This window comes from Littorina saxatilis, linkage group LG17 (assembly GCF_037325665.1).
Source record: "Littorina saxatilis isolate snail1 linkage group LG17, US_GU_Lsax_2.0, whole genome shotgun sequence".
NCBI classification, from domain to species: Eukaryota; Metazoa; Mollusca; class Gastropoda; order Littorinimorpha; family Littorinidae; genus Littorina; species Littorina saxatilis.
The window spans coordinates 41,181,219-41,200,360 of NC_090261.1; the positions used below are offsets into that span (position 1 = coordinate 41,181,219).

Consider the following 19,142-nt stretch of genomic DNA (forward strand, 5'->3'; position numbering starts at 1 on the left):
GCGTAAGGGCTGTGAGTTTTACGTGATGTAATCTTTTTACGAGCCCAAAGTTAAACTTCTGTATGTTCCACATTCAGATAAGAAAGTTCTATTGAATTGAATGAATTGAAATATAACTTGCTTGCAAGAGACGGACAAATCTGCTGCAACAAATATAAATCACGAGTGGACAGTTTCGATGTTCCCATGAAACAGGCCTATTTTGTATACCACAATAAAGACCTTCATGGGAGCCAAAACATCTGTTTCCCGTCGGCAGACAAATTGTCTCGCTAAACTAGAAAAATCCGACGCCCTTTCCCACGCCAATCCTACGGTAATTCGTTTTCTCCGCAAGACCATTATTGTAGTCACACATCTTTGTGAAAAATAATACCTAGCAGGGTGTTAACTATTTGCAAAGTATACTATCCTGCTGAAGTAAACAACAGTGGCAAAAATTACAGTCACACACAACAGAAGCGGAGCGTGATCTGAGAGGGATTTTATTTTTTAGCCACAATAGACAGGATGAACAACCGAGCTTATTTTCTGACCAAGAGGCATTCCATTGAGATTCAATGACAAACTGACGTGATGAGAGACAATGGGAAAACTGGGTTTTTTTTACGCACAGAAAGACTGAAAGAACAAAATAATGAGACAAACAAACAAACTGGAGACAGAAAAAAATAATTCTGCAGAAATATTACCTAAGAAAGACATACAGATACCAGGACAAAAAGGACAAGAAAGAAAGAAAAACAAAATAATGATCAAGAGTTCTGCTAGATCCATTTCCCAAAAAGATAAATAAATACAAGAATACATGCAATTCCCACAGAGACCTATTCCCGTTGCAGGTTAGCAGCAACAAAACGACTTTGTCACGAATTTCTCAGACTAGTTGCCACTTACTAGAATTCCTTTCCCAATCCGAACCCTCCAGATGGGGTATCCAGCAAATGTATTTGAGCTTTGAGCGACAGCAGAGAGAAAACTGCTATTGTCTGACGAGTGGAGTCCTCAATAAACGTGAATGAAAGTTAAACCACTATTATTTTCCAGCAGAGAGCCGAAAGTTGGGGTGGGGGTGGGCGTGGGTGGACTCCACATACGTTTAAGCCTATAGGTCCCACTGTGACGAATTTTGTCGGCGATTTGTGATTTGTGGAGAAAATCGCCGAGGTCGTTGTGGTTTGTATTACATGTACTTCGTTCTTGTTCGGCCGATTTTTGGCAATCATTCGTGGCAAACATCGTTGTGGTGGCAAAATCGCAGTAACTCGTTGTGGTTCGCCAAAATATTCGTGATAGTGGGACCTAAGTTCCACTACTTTCAATGAAAACAACCATTACTCTACGGCAAAGTGGACACTGAGAAAACTCCATATGGTTTACCTGCAAATTCTTTGACTCTCAATAGAAAACTACCCTTACTTCGCGGCAATGTGGACAGAAAAATCCACACAAGCCAATCAGTAAAATTCCTTTTAGCTTTGAGTAAAAACCACTATTATTTTGCAAGCAAAGAGTCGATGGGGGGGGCAGAGAGCAAAAAGTACCATGCAGTGTTCATTCTACACCAGGAATGATGATACGTTGTTGACCCGACCAAGGCTTCGTCAATAGAATCGCTGAAGGGTTTCAAACGTCTGAATAGGACGCAGACGTTTTCCCACGCTACAGGTATGTATTTTTGTATGACGTCACGACGTCAAAGACGTGTCACTAGTTATAGCTCCCCCCGTGAGGAAAAAAAAAAGAAACACGCGTGTGTCTTGGCAGTTTTGGCTGACACAAACATGAAGCTAAACGTTGTCGTTTTTAAAGCTTGTCTGTTGTGTGCGTGTTTGGTGATCGTTTTACTTGCTAGCTGTATTTATTTTATTCGTGGTCGTGTCTCAGTTACATAGGCTACAAGTACCATGGTGTGGACCGCAACACGGTGGCCTAGTGGTAAGGCGTCCGCCCAGTGAGCGGGAGGTCGTGGGTTCATACCTAAGACTTTAAAATTGGCAATCTAGTGGCTGCTCCGCCTGGCGTCAGGCATTATGGGGTTAATGCTAGGACTGGTTGGTCCGGTGTCAAAATAATGTGACTGAGACATGAAGCCTGTGCTGCGACTTCTGTCTTGTGTGTGGCGCACGTTAAATGTCAAAGCAGCACCGCCTTGATATCACCCTTCGTGGTGGACTGGGCGTTAAGCAAACAAACAAACAAACAAACAAACAAACAAACCATGGTGTGGCTAGCTTCCAGGGTAGAAAAAAACAATGTCTCAAATTGATGTATACAAATTTGGGAAGATGATAAACGCCATTATTCTGCTTTCCTGCCAACTACATTTCATTTTTGTGGACAGGAACAGAACATTTTCCAAACGAATTTAACATTTGAAAGCGGACATTATTTCACAAACCAATCAAACAATCATCCAACCAACCTCCCATTGACGCGACTGTTTTATTTAGAACTCTTGGCAAGTGATCCATCAGTTCCGAACTTGAAAGCAAAAACTATGTCGACAAGGTCTATCCAGACACAGTAAGAAATTCATGTGGAAATACAACTGAAAATACTGATAACTTGACCAACAGTGTCTTCTCAGCAAGACAGAAATACAAACAGACAGTCAGACATACAGACAGACCTATATACAGACAGCCAGACAGACAGCGTGACAGACAAACATATAAATAGACAAACAGAAAGATAGACAGACTGACGCACGCACACACACACACACACACACACACACACACGCACGCGCACACACGTACCCCCCTCCCCCCACACACACACGCACGCACGCACGCACGCACGCGCACACACGTACCCCCCTCCCCCCACACACACGCACGCACGCACGCACGCACGCACGCACGCACGCACGTACATACTCACACACACACACACACACACACACACACACACACACACACACACACACACACACATGTAATCCTCCCAGCTTGAGCCTGTCCGGATTGCTAGAAGCCTGCTCACCAGCTTGATTTTGTCTTTTTTCTAAAACAACAAGAGGTTAAACAATTATCAAATACTTACATTTTGTGGCCATTGTGGTCTGGAGATTTCACGTGTTGGGGTACTCCCTCGCCTTAACTGTGACCTCCGACCTGAAACATTTGCATACATTAAAAACAAACTGCATACAATATCACGAGATGAGTTTTTAGCAACTTGACGCTGGTCTCAGCGTATTAAAACCAGAAATTATGAAATCAATAATAAATAACTGTCAATATTCCAGATGTTAAGTATAACCTGAAACCTGAAACAGTTCCATTATATCTTACAAAAACAACAACACATACTGCTCACATAATCAAGGCATGACAGTTTAGCGACCTGGCTCCTGTTAACTTACAATAATCATAAATTATACAATTACAGTCTACGAAATGGGGGTCCTTAACGTCCTCACAGGAAATTTTCCTTTTAGGGACATGAGTTGGTGATACGCTAAAAACAATTACAGTCAATGTTCGCGATGTTTAAGTACCCCCTTGACAAGCAAAGTGGTTTAACACCGGAAGTGTCACGAAGATGTTCATTACTTATCAATGGTTTAGTACTGATAATGTTAGTGAAGGGTGGGTGGTTGTGCGGGAGGGGAGGAGGGGGGGGATGACTGACATTTTCATGAGTGTAGTACTGATAATGCTGACACTTTTGACTGGAGCCAAGACAGTGACGGTAGAAGAAATTAGCAAAATATTGGCAAAGAAAAATACATTGGAAAATCACACCGGGTACTGACGCTACCCGTACTATCAGTATGACTCTCGCGCGCACCCGTTTACACAATTAATGAATCAGAGACCAGCATCCAGACACACCCGCCACGACAGAGCGATCCTGCCGGAGGGAAAACGCGTCAATGGGTCAGGGGGAGACAATTAATACACTAAAAGAGAGGGACAATTAAATGACCGGGATTAACTTTAGGATAACTTTACTACATCATTGGTGACTGGTCACCACCTTGTCACACATCGAACAAAGGATTCAAAAAGAGGGGAACCTGTAAAGTCATGAATTTTATGTTTGATCGCTTGACTTGCCAATATAGCCTATGTATCCACAATTGTTGGGACCATTGTCCAGTTTCGAATTTTATTGTTTCTATACCTTTGAGCTAGCGGGGAGGGGGTTTCCTCGTCAAAAAAAAGCCAAACACACATGTTTGGGACTGAAGAGATGCGACCGTGGGGCTTCAAACAAAAAGTCACAATATCTGTATTTTAAGCAATGTTTGTTTTGATAAAAGCACATCACATTGTCACGACTAAAGTCAAACAAGCTTTCAGTTTATGTTGGGAACCCCCTCTCCTCGGCCTCTCCTCTTCCCATCCCCTTGTATCTTTTTCATTTATTTCTTTTTACTTGCTGTGCTTCTTTTATGAACGAACGAACTGTTTTAGCTCCCCTCTGCACTAAATGCGGTGATCTAAACAAGCACGAAGGAGGGATTAAGGCAAAACCTGCAAGGCCTGAAACAGCAAGAGCCTGTCACATTCCTCCCACTCTCTCTGTCTGCCTCGGTCTGTCTGCCTCTGTCTGTCTGTCTGTGTCTCTTCCACTCTATTTCTGTCTCTCTGTCTGTCTGTCTTTCTGTCTGTCTTCCTTTCTTTCTCTCTGTCTCTCTCCCCACTCTCTCTGTTTGTCTGTTTGTCTGTCTGTCTGTCTGTCTGTATGTATGTCTCTCTCTCTCTCTCTCTCGCGTGAGTGAGTGTGTGTGTGTATGCGTGTGTGTGTGTGTGTGTATGCGTGTGTGTGTTTGTGAGTATGTGGTGTGCGTGTGAGTACGTGCGCGCGCGTGTGTGTGCGTGTCTCTCTCTCTGTCTGGTGTCCGTGTCTGCGACTGTCTGTGTGTCTGGGTGTTAAGCCAGAAAATGACCACACCTACGGCGTCTTTTCTAGCAAACATACAAACAAGTATGATTTTGAACATACACATGTGACATTCTCTACCTCCCTCTTCCGCAACGCATCAAAACCAAGCCGGGCTAATATCGCAGTCAAGCACAACATTCAGGCCAATCAAAGATCTCTTTCTTCTTCTCGCTCAGTCCCGAAAGGTCATCGTACCCTCCGTGTCCAGCAGTGTCCACAAGGAGGGAACCAGGGTGACCTGCCCCTCTTCATCTAGGGTCAGCAAAAAGGGGGCACACCTGGGAGGGACACTGAAGAGGGGGGGTGGGGGGGGGGAGGGGATAAACGACCGCTGCGAGAGGCACACATGAGGAGATGGGGGATTGTGTGTTGTAAACTCTACGTCACCCTCAAAGCCGGAAAAGATGGAGGTGGGTGTGTGGTACCAGTGTGTCACGTGTGTGTGTGCGTGTGTGTGTGTACGTTCCAGCATGTGTTCGTTCGAGTGTGTGTTCGTTCGAGCGTGTGTGCGTGCATGCGTGCGTGCGTGCATATATATCTTCGTGTCTGTGGGCTTTTCTAGAAAAAGGCAGGGGGGGGGGGGGGGGGGGGGAGGGGGAGCAGCAAAGAGTAAAGTTAACGCTGGACAGCCCTTAAAGACAGCAAATATCGACCGATGAAGGTTTCATGTTGTCAGTTCCAAGACCCAGATAAGGCGACAAGACGAATGGTACACACACGGCGATCAAGGGTGTGGTCAAAAACATTCTTGACCCTTGCTGACCATACAGGAGATTTGGTTTCACGTGTTTCGCTCTTTCACAAAGCCTTTGACGGGCAAACGTCGGGATCCACACTTTGTGCCCAAGAAGTCGTAGGCAAGCCATACACAGAGGAGAGAGAGAGAGAGAGAGAGAGAGAGAGAGAGAGAGAGAGAGAGAGAGAGAGAGAGAGAGAGAGAGGGGGGGGAGAGGTGAAAAAGAAAGAGAGAGAGAGGCGAGAGAGAGAGAGAGAGAGGGGGGAGAGGTGAAAAAGAGAGAGAGAGAGAGGCGAGAGAGAGAGAGAGAGAGAGAGAGAGAGAGAGAGAGAGAGAGAGAGAGAGAGACGGAGATACGGAAAGACTGATGGACAGAGGCAGAGAGAGAGAGAGAGAGAGACAGAGAGAGAGAGACAGAGACAGAGAGAGAGAGAGAGAGAGAGAGACAGACAGACAGACAGACAGACAGACAAACAGAGACAGACAGACACAGACAGAGAGAGGAACAGAGGGAGAAACCGAGAGACAGAGATAGAGAGAGAAGAAGAAAAAAAGAGAGAGAGAGAGACAGAGACAGACAGACAGACAGACAGACAGAGAGGAGGGGTAGGGGGGGGGGGGCGACAACGACGACGAACAAGATGATAATCACAACAACCATCCCTTGTGGCTTCGCACTAAAAAACAAAACCGGGCCTGCATTCGACAAAAAATCGAGGTCTTTGAAAACTTTGTTTTTAAATGGCCAGGAGCCAGAACAAACCACGCCTGAATTGTAACAATCTTCTGGAGGCCTGCCATTTCTGACGAAGTTCTGCTTTTGAAATAGGGGAACAACATGCATTGTCAAGTTATCCATTCAAATTTGGAGCGGCTTCAACAATTTGAGGAATATGAAGCTATCCTAAAACCACTCCTCCTTAACAATTAAACAATTGAAATTAGAATTTGAATCAGTACAAACCCCACCCTCTTTGTTGAACAAAAACTGAATAAAAAAAAGAAGTATACATAAGGCACTAAAAGGAGAAAGCAGAAACTGGCGATTTATAAATTGTAATCTTTATCAAGCCAAGACATTTCTGACATTGACAGCACAGTGGTTTTATTCCCGTTTTTTTCTCTCCATTCTTGACCTTTTTGACCATTTTGCGAATACAAGTGTTTGCAAGCAAAGAAGATGAAAGTGGAAACATTATACTGTGTCCCTTCTCAGGTAACAAGAAGTAGAAATATTGTCACGCAAATGTTTCTTAAAGATCTAGACAATATCTTCTGCAGTGCGAAAACGACGAAGAAAAATGTGGTGCGAAAGATGATGATGTTGTTTTTGTTGTTGTTGTTGTTGTTGTTGTTTTTGTTGTTGTTGTTTTTGTTGTTGTTGTTGTTGTTATAATAATAATAATAATAAGAACATTTATATAGCGCTAAATCAAAAACTTTCGTTAAAAAGGCTTGCTCTAAGCGCTTGACATCTAAACTAAAACGTCATTCACACTCTTTACAATGATGTACAAGAACTTCATGTCACACTCTTTCATTCAGTATAGCACCATTCACACAGTTGTTATTCTGTACAAGACAATAAGTTAGTCTAACATTTAGAATGTTCATAAGATGAAAACAAGAGAAAACCAGACTGATTAAAACAACTGCTTAGTGCTAACAAAGCATGAATCTTAATAACGTAATACATGTTTAACTGCTAAGACCATAAAAAACCTATATGCTAAAATAACTTCGAACTTTTAAGAACTTCTTATAAGATACACAGCACATCTAGATAAACACCAGAATGATAAAACAAAAGGCAACTCGTTAAAACTATTAAATGCATCAATGTCTAAAACACGAAAGACTCAAATATAAGATACACAATTCTCTAAAATTGTTTATTAAAACTGAAACCGACCTGCTCAAAGTGAACCATGTTGTTGTTGTTGTTGTTGTTGTTGTTGTTGATGGTGGTGGTGGTTGTGATGATGATGATGATGATGATAATGATGACGATGATTATGATGGAGGAGTAGGAATATTGAGTAGGAGGAGGATGAAGAGCATATTAGTTGATTTGAGATACCCTCAGGCACATTGACTTGATTTAAACAGTTCTATGAACTATAGTAAAACGAATAACATCAAGTCGCATTGATTAATTCAAAGACACACACATAGCTATGTCTACAAAAGGAGAATTGCTGGAGGGCAATTTTGCCAAATTAATGTACATTCACAGTAAGAGAAAAAGCGAGCAAATGAGCGGAAAAAAACGACAGACGACCAGTATGCTTATTAGAGACATTAAACTACATGCATACACATGAGAAACAGCGGAGAGATATTTGCGTTTGTAATAAAAGTGGTTTGTAATTACCAGCACTTTACTGACACAACTAGTTTGCATCTTTCTGTATCGTTTTATGTAAACAGTTACACTACAGATGATTTCAGCTGCTTTAAACGAACAAAAATACAGATAAGTTTAAAAGAACAAAATATAGGACAAAATACTGTAAGTAAATGACTCTTCTCACGCACCAGGAACCAGACAGCCAGACGGACAGACACTGAGACAGCCAACCGGACAGACAGAGTGGCAGGCAGGCAGACAGAGACATACACCGAGTTAATGAAAATCAAGTGAAAAAGACAGGAAGTGGACATAAGAGAGAGAGAGATGGGACAGACAGACAGACAGACAGACAGACAGACAGACAGACAGACAGACAGACAGACAGAAAAACAAACAGACCGACACGAAAACAAGACACAAACCAGCACCCCGCCTAAACGTAAGAACCACTAAGCCACCGTGGCCCCCAACACCAAAAGAATGCATGCGTGCCAGCTAAAATAAAAAAAAAATCACCCAAACCTCTCCTACTCCCCCCCCCCCCCCCCATCCCATTTTCTCCTGCAGTGTGCAGTGTGCTTGCAGTGTGCGTGCAGTGTTGACACAACTGGCCGAGGTCGCAGTGGTGTGCGGTCACGATGCATCCTGTGTTTGTCTTCCAAACCCCCTCCGAGCTCTCCGTTTGCTAAAACACATCATGACGTTCGTAAACGTCACCTCCTCGCCCCCTTGTGCCGTAAAGAGCTCTTGCTACATAACAGCTGAAGCCGTAATGTATTCTTACGTCACTTTTCTAGCTGCTGTCGTCAACTAGCTAGCTCTGACTTTTTGTATGATATAGCATAGGTAAAACTTGTTCGTTTGTAATGGGAGAGAGAGAGAGAGAGAGAGAGAGAGAGAGAGAGAGAGAGAGAGAGAGAGAGAGAGACAGACACAGACAGACAGACAGACAGACAGACAGACAGACAGACAGACAGACAGAGAGTGTGTGTGCGCGTGTGTGTGTGTGAGAGAGAGAGAGAGACATACAGACAGACAGACAGACAGACAGAGAGTGTATGTGTGTGTGTGTGTGTGTGTGTGTGAGAGAGAGAGAGAGAGAGAGAGAGAGAGAGAGAGAGAGAGAGAGAGAGAGAGAGAGAGAGAGAGAGAGGAAAGAAAGAGGGAGAGACTATAAGAAAGAGAGAGAGAGAGAGAGTCACATACACAAACACACGCACGCACACGTGCACACACAGCCTCCCACCCACCCCCACCCATACCAGAAATTAAGACAGACAGACATTCAGATAGACAGACAGGCAAATTAAAGAACGCATACCCGAGAAACATACCTGCTCTCATCATGAAGTTTTCACCTGACATATAAATCCACGAAATATGTAAGTCCACATTTACAAATCAATCACTCAAAATGGAAATTCATTCCACACAAGCGACACACACTGTCGTCTGTTGTTTCACCTTCGTTCTATGTATAGTTCACTGGTTATTGCTCGGACCAACTAATGTCAAAATAATGACAACGCAGGCGTCATTTCAAAGCGACTGAAGCAATAGCTTGTTTTTACTCGAAGTAAGCCCTATCAAACAATACTTCACATGCCACTTCGTTTCCATCAGGAGATGTAGTCCATCACTAAAGCGGATACAACCACAAAATGCAGATATTACTAAACTGAGTATACAACGAACATCATATCACCACAGTTTTAGGCATCAACTAACACAATAATTTCGCATCGACTCCAAGTGACACACTTTTGAACGCCTTCTGTTGCGCAAACGATTGTGAATTTAGAAGGTCTGTTTAAATGCCTCAGGGGCATTGGGCTCGCCAGTGTGGCGCCACCTTAATGCAAAGTGATCCCGTTTGTTCAGCCCTGCAAACATACGCTATGAAGAATTTAGATTGTGTCCAAATTAAAAGTCATTGTGCATAAAAGGGAACCAGAGTGTCCTTGTTTCGACACAGATCTATTGTGACTGGTTTTGTAGAGTTTTTCACTGTTTAAATAATAACTAAAGTGTGGTTAATTTCAACGACGACGAAAAGAGCAACAGTCGGCTCAACTTGAACCTATGCACAGACATGAAACAGATTGCTTTCGGTGTGTACCTTTAATTTCAGGACAGTTTACGACATAACACTTGGCTTTTGCATTGCATCATCCCTTCATGGCGATCAGAACACGTGTATCTGTATCTTGAGAGTTTCACGGCAGTCAAGTGTGTCACAGAGGAGACAGAGGGCAAACGAAACTTTGCGGACCCATACTTTGCTTTATTAGGACTGGTTCAATTGAAACATCTCTGTTGCATTCACAAAACGAGAATCCACGAATGTCCTTATAATTATGAAGATTAAATTGGAAATAAATCTGTCGAAAAACCAAGTAGCTTGCGCGGTTCAAGAACATTTTCCATAATCCAAAACAAGAGAGTCACAGCAGTCTTTTGTTCTGATAATATGAACGATGTTGTAATACTTCCAACCGAAGCAAAAACAAAGTTATTTGAACAAAACAAAACAGCGCTTCGATTCACGAAAATAAATCCATTCAACCCTCGAAAATTGGGTCTGAAGACACGAAAACACCCAAACACCTCACTCAAGCAGCCATTTTACAGGAACAATTTCGAGACTGGAAGTACCATTCCACTCCCATTTCGTTGAAGAACTTAAAAGAATGTTTTAAAAACGTTTAAACTGAGATAGGAGCCACCACCTGGTCTCCACCAGACCACGAACTGAAAAGGGAGGAGAGAAAAAAATGTTGGTGTTAGCCCAGAAGAAACATTCGGCATCTCTGCCGTGCGAAGAGGGGGTTCGAACCACAGGTACGTGAAGTGAAACTGCCATCTCGATGTTTTGTTCTCGGTGGGTTTTAAAAAAAGCATTATTTTCAATATATTTCTTTAAAAAAAATGAATGTAGGTTTTTCTGCGGGAGAGAATCCGAACTGTATTCGTCGCCCCCATAGTCAAGCTCGCTACTCCAAATTTACTCCACCCAAAAGAGAATATTACTTTGAATTGAACTATATCTGCTTGTGTTTATAAAAAAAAAGTCAATTTTAATTTGTCTTGAGTCTGGTTTTGTGTGAGCTTTTAAATAGACAAGACTAAAACGGTTCTGCTTACGATTTCAGATCTGCCTCAGCCGACTTTACATGGGATAATGCAATCTCTCCACTTGGGCGCGTGCCAAAAATCAACAAACACCCTATTTCCTGTGCAGAGTTACAATCTTCATCAATTAATTTCTCAGAATAAAAAACCCCGCCTATAAAATATATTGGCCTTTTACAGTTAAATTCAACAAAAATCCTCACTCTGCACTGTTGAGTTTTGGGCCGCCTGTTACACATACCAGCCAGATCAGTCTGAGATGTTGAGCCGAAGCGTTTACACGGGAACGTCCGTGCCTTTATAATAAAGTAAATGTAGCTGGACTAAAATGCACAAGTCCAATTGTTTTCTTTTGAAATCATGTTTTTATTTAACTAACATAATCATTATAATACAACTAATTAGAATCCAAGCGCCTGTGGTGACATTACTCCCTGTGCAAAAAAAACAAAAAACAAAAAAAACTTGCTGCTCTCCTGCACTTCTCACACAGCACCCGTATACCAACAGGGGCTTGGATAAAAACTAAAAACAGACAAAGCTGCTTTTCCGTATCTGCGCTTGTTTCACTTTCCCGGTGGTCGTCGAGCTTCCATTGTTGCTTCCAGTCACGGACCAACAGACCGACGATTCCACAGGCTAACCGAGGAGGCAGATATAGACAAGAGAGAGAGAAAGAGAGAGAGAGAGAGAGAGAGAGAGAGAGAGAGAGAGAGAGAGAGAGAGACAGAGACAGAGAGACAGAGAGACAAAGAGAGACAGAGAGAGAGACAGAGACAGACAGACAGACAGACAGACAGACAGACAGACAGACAGACAGACAGACAGACAGACAAACAAACAGACTGACACACATTTCAATCGGCACAGAAAATAAATCGGCACAGAAAAAACTGGAAAACAATTTCCGCGCTTCACACAGGCAGGCTGATATATATATTTGGTTTGTGGCCAGTTGAACGGGTGCTTTTATCCCATGACATGTAAAGCCTGAAGATATCTGTGGTAATACACGCGATCATTTTCAAAGGACTGAAGGTGTTTTTAAAAATCCAAGCACCTGTTGGCCCATGATCACCCTTCGCACTGTGGTGTCACCGTCGCACGGTGTGGGGGAACAAACTGAATGCGATGGAAAGAGTGTGTGGTCGGAGGGGTGGGGGGGGGGGGGGGGGGGGACGGACAGACAGAATACAGACACGGCAAGTTGGACAAACACCCATGGCGGGCTAAAGAGGAAGTTACAAGAATACCTGACTGCAAATCATGGCCCTGAACTGAACGTTTTGCATTCTATTGTTTGGACAACGCTTTTTTTGTTCCGTCAATCTTTTTTTCTAGCAAGGATTTTTTTCTCTCTTTCTCTCCCCCTCCCCCTCCCTCCCTCTCTCTCTTTCTCTCTCTCTCTCTCTCCCCCTAGTCTCTCTCCCTCTCTCTCTCTCTCTCTCTCTCTCTCTCTCTCTCTCTCTCGCTCTCTCTCTCCTTTTCTGGCATAGATCCTGTCTTTATGATCCCTCAAAAATGTTGCTGGTTGGATCATGAGTGCATGGACCTGTTAAGAACAAAATGTTCGTGTTTATTTATTCTTTGATTGTTTGTTATGGCGCATAATCAAAGTCTGGATGTTTGGCTGTGGGTCAATGCATCCATGCATGGCACATCGAAGTTCGCGGCGGGAAGGGAGGGGGATAGCAAGGGGAAGCTAGCAAACAAACTTATTCGTTCAAAGGGCGGAGCAATTCTTAAATTGTTAGCAGAAAAAAATCACATAATGTGTCAGTTCTCAATCTCATCTCTCTCTCGCTCCCTCTTTCTCTCTCTCTCTCTCTCTCTCTCTCTCTCTCTCTCTCTCTCTCTCTCTCTCTCTCTCTCGCTCGCTCGCTCTCTCTCTCTCTCTCTCTCTCTCTCTCTCTCTCTCTCTCTCTAAGTCTCTCAAACTCACGCACACACACACACACACACACACACATACACATTCACACACCTCTCTCTCTCTCTCTCTCTCTCTCTCTCTCTAAGTCTCTCAAACTCACGCACACACACACACACACACACACACACACATACACATTCACACACACACACACACACACACACATACACACACACACACACACACAGACATTAAAAATTTAGGATTAAAAATGTTATCACAAACAATAGCATTCTGGGCGCATATTCTAGACTCCAAACAAGATTCGTATATGAGTCATTCTCCAAAACTGGTTAACAAAAGTGGGAATAAGGCCCAAAAATAAAACTTGACTAATTTGAGTTGCATTATTGATTCAAAGGTTCTTTGTTATCAGAATGACAGTTTGCAAGAAACAAAAAAGCAAGAAATACGTTTCCTTACAAAATACAGGTATCTGATAGGGGGGTATACCCGTCTCCTTACGTGCGCATCACCGTGACACAAATTTGTTAATAATACAGTCATATTGAATGATTATATGTTGTACTAATTATAGCTTGACAAGCATGTATAAGGAGTTGTTTAAAAAGAAAGAAAGAAAAAAATATAAACAAAAAAATAATTTTGTTAATAAAAAAATAAAAAATAACTTTAATTTTTTTTTTTTTTTTTTTTTTTTTTTTTACAAATATACCTTGGCACGTACATACAATATACATGTACACACATTTATATTGGTGACAGAAAAGGTTTGTGGACAGAAAAAGGGGAATAAGAGAGAGAGAGAGAGAGAGAGAGAGAGAGAGAGAGAGAGAGAGAGAGAGAGAGAGAGAGAGAGAGAGAGAGAGAGAGAGATAGAGAGAAGAGAGAGAGAAGAGAGAGAGAGAGAAGAGAGAGAGAGAGAGAGAGAGAGAGAGAGAGAGAGAGAGAGAGAGAGAGAGAGAGAGAGAGAGAGAGAGAGAGAGAGAGAGATCCTGCGTAAATGTAATAACGTTGTAACAACCTTGAATTTGACGAGGTGTTGAATACGTATTTGACAATCACACATAAAAAAACACCCCAGAAAATGTATAATTATATCAATTTTACTGTGATCAACAATATTCAGATCATGCAAAAACAAACACCATACTTTGAAAAATCCGAAAGAACAACAGACAATATAATGTGCCGGATATACAACAATAAAGCTTCAAGCAAAAGGCAACTAAGAGGATAATATTGTGTAGTGATATAGAAAATGGTGGTTTCTCTCTTCTTCTTCCGTTTCAAAGCAATCGCAGCCTTTTTTTGGTGTGACATTTTGGCCCTGTACTTTTGTTGCCGCTCTGCATCTTTCTGCCTTTTGTTGAGAACTGTCTGTCTAGGTGTATCTTTCTTGGGGTTATTGATTTGAAGTCCCAACGCTATCATTGTTTCTGTACATTTCGCTGTACGAAAACACGTAGCAACCCTGTCAGCCTCTCTCTTCTCCGGCGTTCTTTTCGCTTTACTTTTTCTTGCCCTTTCTCTCCCAGACTCTTGATACAGCCTCCAGCTCTTCGGGTTTTTTTTAATGTTGTTCCTGAAAAGCTGTTGTCGTTTAGCAGCAGCAGAAGATCCATCAGTTTGGACAGTGATTTTACTTTCAGTGGGTGACGTGGGCACCTCGGATGAGGAGGAAGTTCTCTGTTTCTTCAGTAACTGCCGTACGGACACCCTGAGGTCCACCATAGCCACCTGTCAAGCAATTCCAGCATGTTAAAACCTTAAAGTTTGAAGAGTAATTATAAGTACGAAGACCCAATTTGTGTTCTTTCTAACAAGATATCATTTTTGCTATCAACAACAATGGTGAAATTCCTAATTGAGGGGCTATATTGCTCCCACACAGATAGTGCTTGGGATTAAGGTGGATTGATACGGGGTTTTGAATTTAATAAACACCTTTGATTTAAAAGCAATAGCAACTAGTGCAAATATGAAACAAACATACAGACACGCACACACACACACACACACATACACACACACACACACGCACACACACGCACACACACACACACAAACACATACACACACACAGAGGTTTGGGTTTGTGCGTCACTGAATAAGCAGACTATAATGCAGGTCTCTCCAAACGGTGCTTGAACCGCGTCCTGTACGCATATATACGCACGCACGTACGCACGCACACAGATACACATTTCGAAAACACACGCATGCACGCGTTAACATTTCACGCACGCACGTGCAAACAGACACATATATAGACACACAGGGACAAAAACACACACACAAACACGCACGCACGTGCTCGCTTAAACACACTCACACACACAAAACACAGAACAACACACACAGAAACAAACACAGACGCATACACTCACACGCACGCACGCACGCACACACACACACACACACACACATACGCACACAAACACACACACACAAACACAAACACGATTCTGGGGAGGGAGGGGGTATTCGGGGGGCAGTTGTCCGGGGGGGGGGGGGGGGGGGAGGGGGGCAACTGTCTGCCCATGGTTTGGGGCATTTGTCTGGGGGGCAATTGTCATAGGGAAATTGTTCAGAGGGCAGATGTACAAGGGGGAATTGTCCGGGGGATAATTAGCCTTCTACCGGAGACATCATTCACAACACGTACACAACACGTCTCTTGTTGTCACTGGTGCGCACAAAACTTGGTCACTGGATAAAGCATCAGATTCATAATATTCGCTTTTGAGAATGCAATACAATGTCATAAGTGAGCAATCTAGGTGAGCATACACCTTTGTTTTAAGAAAAGGTTTTATTTTAAATCGCAAGATTCCGAAGATGCCGTTACGCTCACTTCATGATATTACAGGACTGACAAGCGAAACCCGGTGGGGCTGAAGAACTTCATGGAATTCACACTTGCGTGGTTTTAATTGGGTGTTTTTTTTTTACAAACATGCTTATAAATGAATGAGCAACAAAATAATACCAACCTTGTCATGTAAGATTCCCAGGTGCTTAAGCAATCGGGGTCTGCATCTCGCCAGTAGCAGAGGGCGTTACGAACGCAGCCGTCCAAAATGTCAACTACACCTTCTTTTTTCATGAATTACGTCATTATTCACGACAAATTGTGAAAAAAACGTCACGCATCTGCATGGCTAGGTGATTAACAAAGGTGCAAACATAAAAATTTATGTTTTCATTCAGTTGAATTGATGCTAGCTTATAATGAAAACGGCCGTTACGAAGCCATCACGTGTGACACAAAACACTCTCTGAGACATCAAATTCGTCCAAAGTGTGTCCTCGGTTGAATGAATGCATTTTCTGCATCTTCAAGCTGCACTTGTTGACTTGATCGTAAAAAAATAGTGATTATAAAGAAATTCATTTGGTTACAGAGGTCGGAAAAATCTAAGTGAGCGTGACAACATGCGATGCGTACGAAAGGCTGTTTTCAACTTCATTTCTGGGGGTCTCAAACACAAAGAAAATAACAACAATTGCACAGGAATGAACCTTTATCGTTTCACAAAGTGACTTTTCAACAAATCATGCATAATGAATTTATCGTGTCAATGGACCGTAGCTTCCAATATATGTACCGAGCCTGTTCCCATTTTTCTGACGCCATTTTTGTTGATTTACTGACATTATTACACTATATTAAATATCAAAATACAAATATGTTCATTCATGTTGCTGTGGGTGCTTCTTCAAACATATCTTTATCCACATAAACAGGGGGAAAGGTCTAACCACATTTGCTTCTGTAAAAATTTCGTTTTTAAGTGACCGACCTAAGAATTCACCAGCTTTGGAGAATGACTCATATACATCAATTATATGACTCAATGTTGCACCATCCGACAGAAACGCCATGGCTACAATTATATTTGTTAGACAATCTCTTTGTAATTTAGGTTTTAGTCACGTTTGGCATAACCAATCTACATTAAATGTACACAAATTAAAGTTTGCCATTGACAAAAAACAACAAGAGGAATATATAAGATACTGGACAAAAGAAAAATCAGATACATATTCCAGACTTAAGTTTTATTCTATGATCAGTAAATCTTACGAAATGCAGTCATACTTAATACAAATTAAGAATAATAAACACAGAAAGATGTTAAGCAGATTAAGGACTAGCACACATTGTCTAAAAATTGAAAGTGGAAGACATCAGAATATCCCTAAAGAAAATCGTCTTTGTATTGAATGCAATGTCATAGAAGATGAAATACATTTTCTAGATAAATGCAATAAATATGTTAAATTAAGGGATGAATTTAAAGAAGATGCTTCACATATCAATATGAAATATGCTAACAAAAATCCAAGTAACTTATTTTTAGAAGACGAAGTTCAAGTTCGTCTTGGCAAATTTGTTACGGATTGTTTTAGCATTGTATAATGCATTATTTGTTGTTTGTTGTGTCAATAACTTTACTGGTTCATGACAATAAATATTATTCTATTCTATTATATTCTATTCACACACACACACACACACACACAACCTTGCAACCCCCATCCCCTTTATAACCCCCCCCCCCCTCCATCCCCGATCCCCCCATCCCCCCATCCCCTGACACTTACACATCACTGTCCCATCCTCTACTCTACACACACAAGCCCACCCTTCAATGCAAAGTAACCTTTCAGTGCCCCCCCCCCCCCCCCCGCCTACCTCTCTGCATTTCTATGTTTCTTCAGCGAAAGTGCACAGCACCAGCAACGTACAATTAGACCTATGCAATTAGGTGTCGAACTTAACACTCCTGTCGTTACCCTCTGAGCCCCGTTTACCTACATCCCTTTCCCATTCCCGGATACACGTAATAGATACCCCGCTCTGAGCTCTTTCACAAACGCCTGTGCGAAAGGGGTTCGCTTTTACCTGTGAATCACAAGTTCGGCCTTCGAGGGAAGGGAGATAATTTACGACATTTTCAATTTTCAGTCTTATGTGATTTTTATTATTTTTTTATTTTATTTTATTTTTAAAGAAATCTACGTCAATGTAATTTTTTTTTAAATCCAAAATAAATATTGAATGTGATACATTCACATTTCTCATGTAAACAAGAAATTCCTTCGAGGTAGGAAAAACACCCCCGTTGGTCAAAGGGAAATAACCATTCTCACTGCCACCAACTGAGAAGGTTATTTCCCTTTGACCATTACTATGTCACTCTATAAGTCCTTGTAGAATCTTAATCCACCAATAACTCCCTAACCGTGTGTTTGACTGGTCCCAATTTTTGTAAGGACCGTCTCAGGAATGTATAGAACCTGTTCACCAAGTTTGGTGACGATCGGTCCGTTCATTCTTGAGATCTATATGCGAACACAAACACACAAACACATCGAGCGAAACCTATACACACCCCTATACCGGGGGTGTAAAAATGTATGGATTTCACGGGAAGGAACACAGGAGCTTGTATCAACTTGAAGCGACGGTAGATCAAATTATCTTACTCCCGTTTTCTTATTGTAATACTACAGTTAAGATAAAGGAGTTTGATGCTTCCACAGACCGACGCTTTGATACAATTCGAATTCACCGCAAATAATATGTTTCTTTTCATCAGAAATACCACAGCTCATCGGTAGTATAGTGGTCAGTATCCCCGCCTGTCACGCGGGAGACCGGGGTTCAATTCCCCGCCGGGGAGGGGTTATTTGTTTTGTTTACTTCGATAGTATTGAAAACCTTTTTCTTTTTGAGCTTCTTGAAGCGCTGTAAGTTTATGTTTTACCGAATTGTCCCGCTTCTTAAAACAGTCTCACAAAATATTGTTTCTGTTTCATTTTACTTTACTGTTATATAGATTGACAATTTGAGAAATGTGAGTGTATTTTCTCAAAATTGTCTCACTTCTCAAGACAATCTCACAAAATCATCAAATATTATGAGTTTCATCTTGCTGCACTGTTTCGTTTCTTACTTTTATCTACATTTTTATTTTTTAACAGATTCCTAATATACTTCTTGGACTGCCGCACAAGTCGGGTTCAAATAAAACTTTCTGCTATGTTAATTTATTTCAGAATAACTCAGGATGTGTGTGTGTGTGTGTGTGTGTGTGTGTGTGTGTGTGTGTGTGTGT

At 41.9% G+C, this 19,142-nt stretch overlaps 1 protein-coding gene and 1 non-coding gene across 3 annotated transcripts in view; one reads left to right on the forward strand and one right to left on the reverse strand.

Moving 5' to 3' along the window:
- The window catches only part of LOC138952877 (apoptosis-stimulating of p53 protein 1-like), a 105,544-nt gene that overhangs the window by 68,418 nt on the left and 17,984 nt on the right, over window positions 1-19,142 (reverse strand). Inside the window, exons 1-2 of one of the 2 annotated variants that reach the window (XM_070324623.1) lie at window positions 9,323-9,347; window positions 3,049-3,119 (exon numbers count right to left, since the gene is read on the reverse strand). In XM_070324623.1, coding sequence (XP_070180724.1) covers window positions 3,049-3,119; window positions 9,323-9,335 — 84 coding nt within the window. In that variant the 5' untranslated portion in view covers window positions 9,336-9,347. Of the gene's footprint in view, window positions 1-3,048; window positions 3,120-9,322; window positions 9,348-19,142 lie in introns of those variants that run through there. The other variant, XM_070324622.1, reaches the window with a different exon arrangement.
- Trnad-guc (transfer RNA aspartic acid (anticodon GUC)) lies at window positions 18,636-18,707 on the forward strand. The gene has a single exon. It is a non-coding gene; the product is annotated as a tRNA-Asp (tRNA).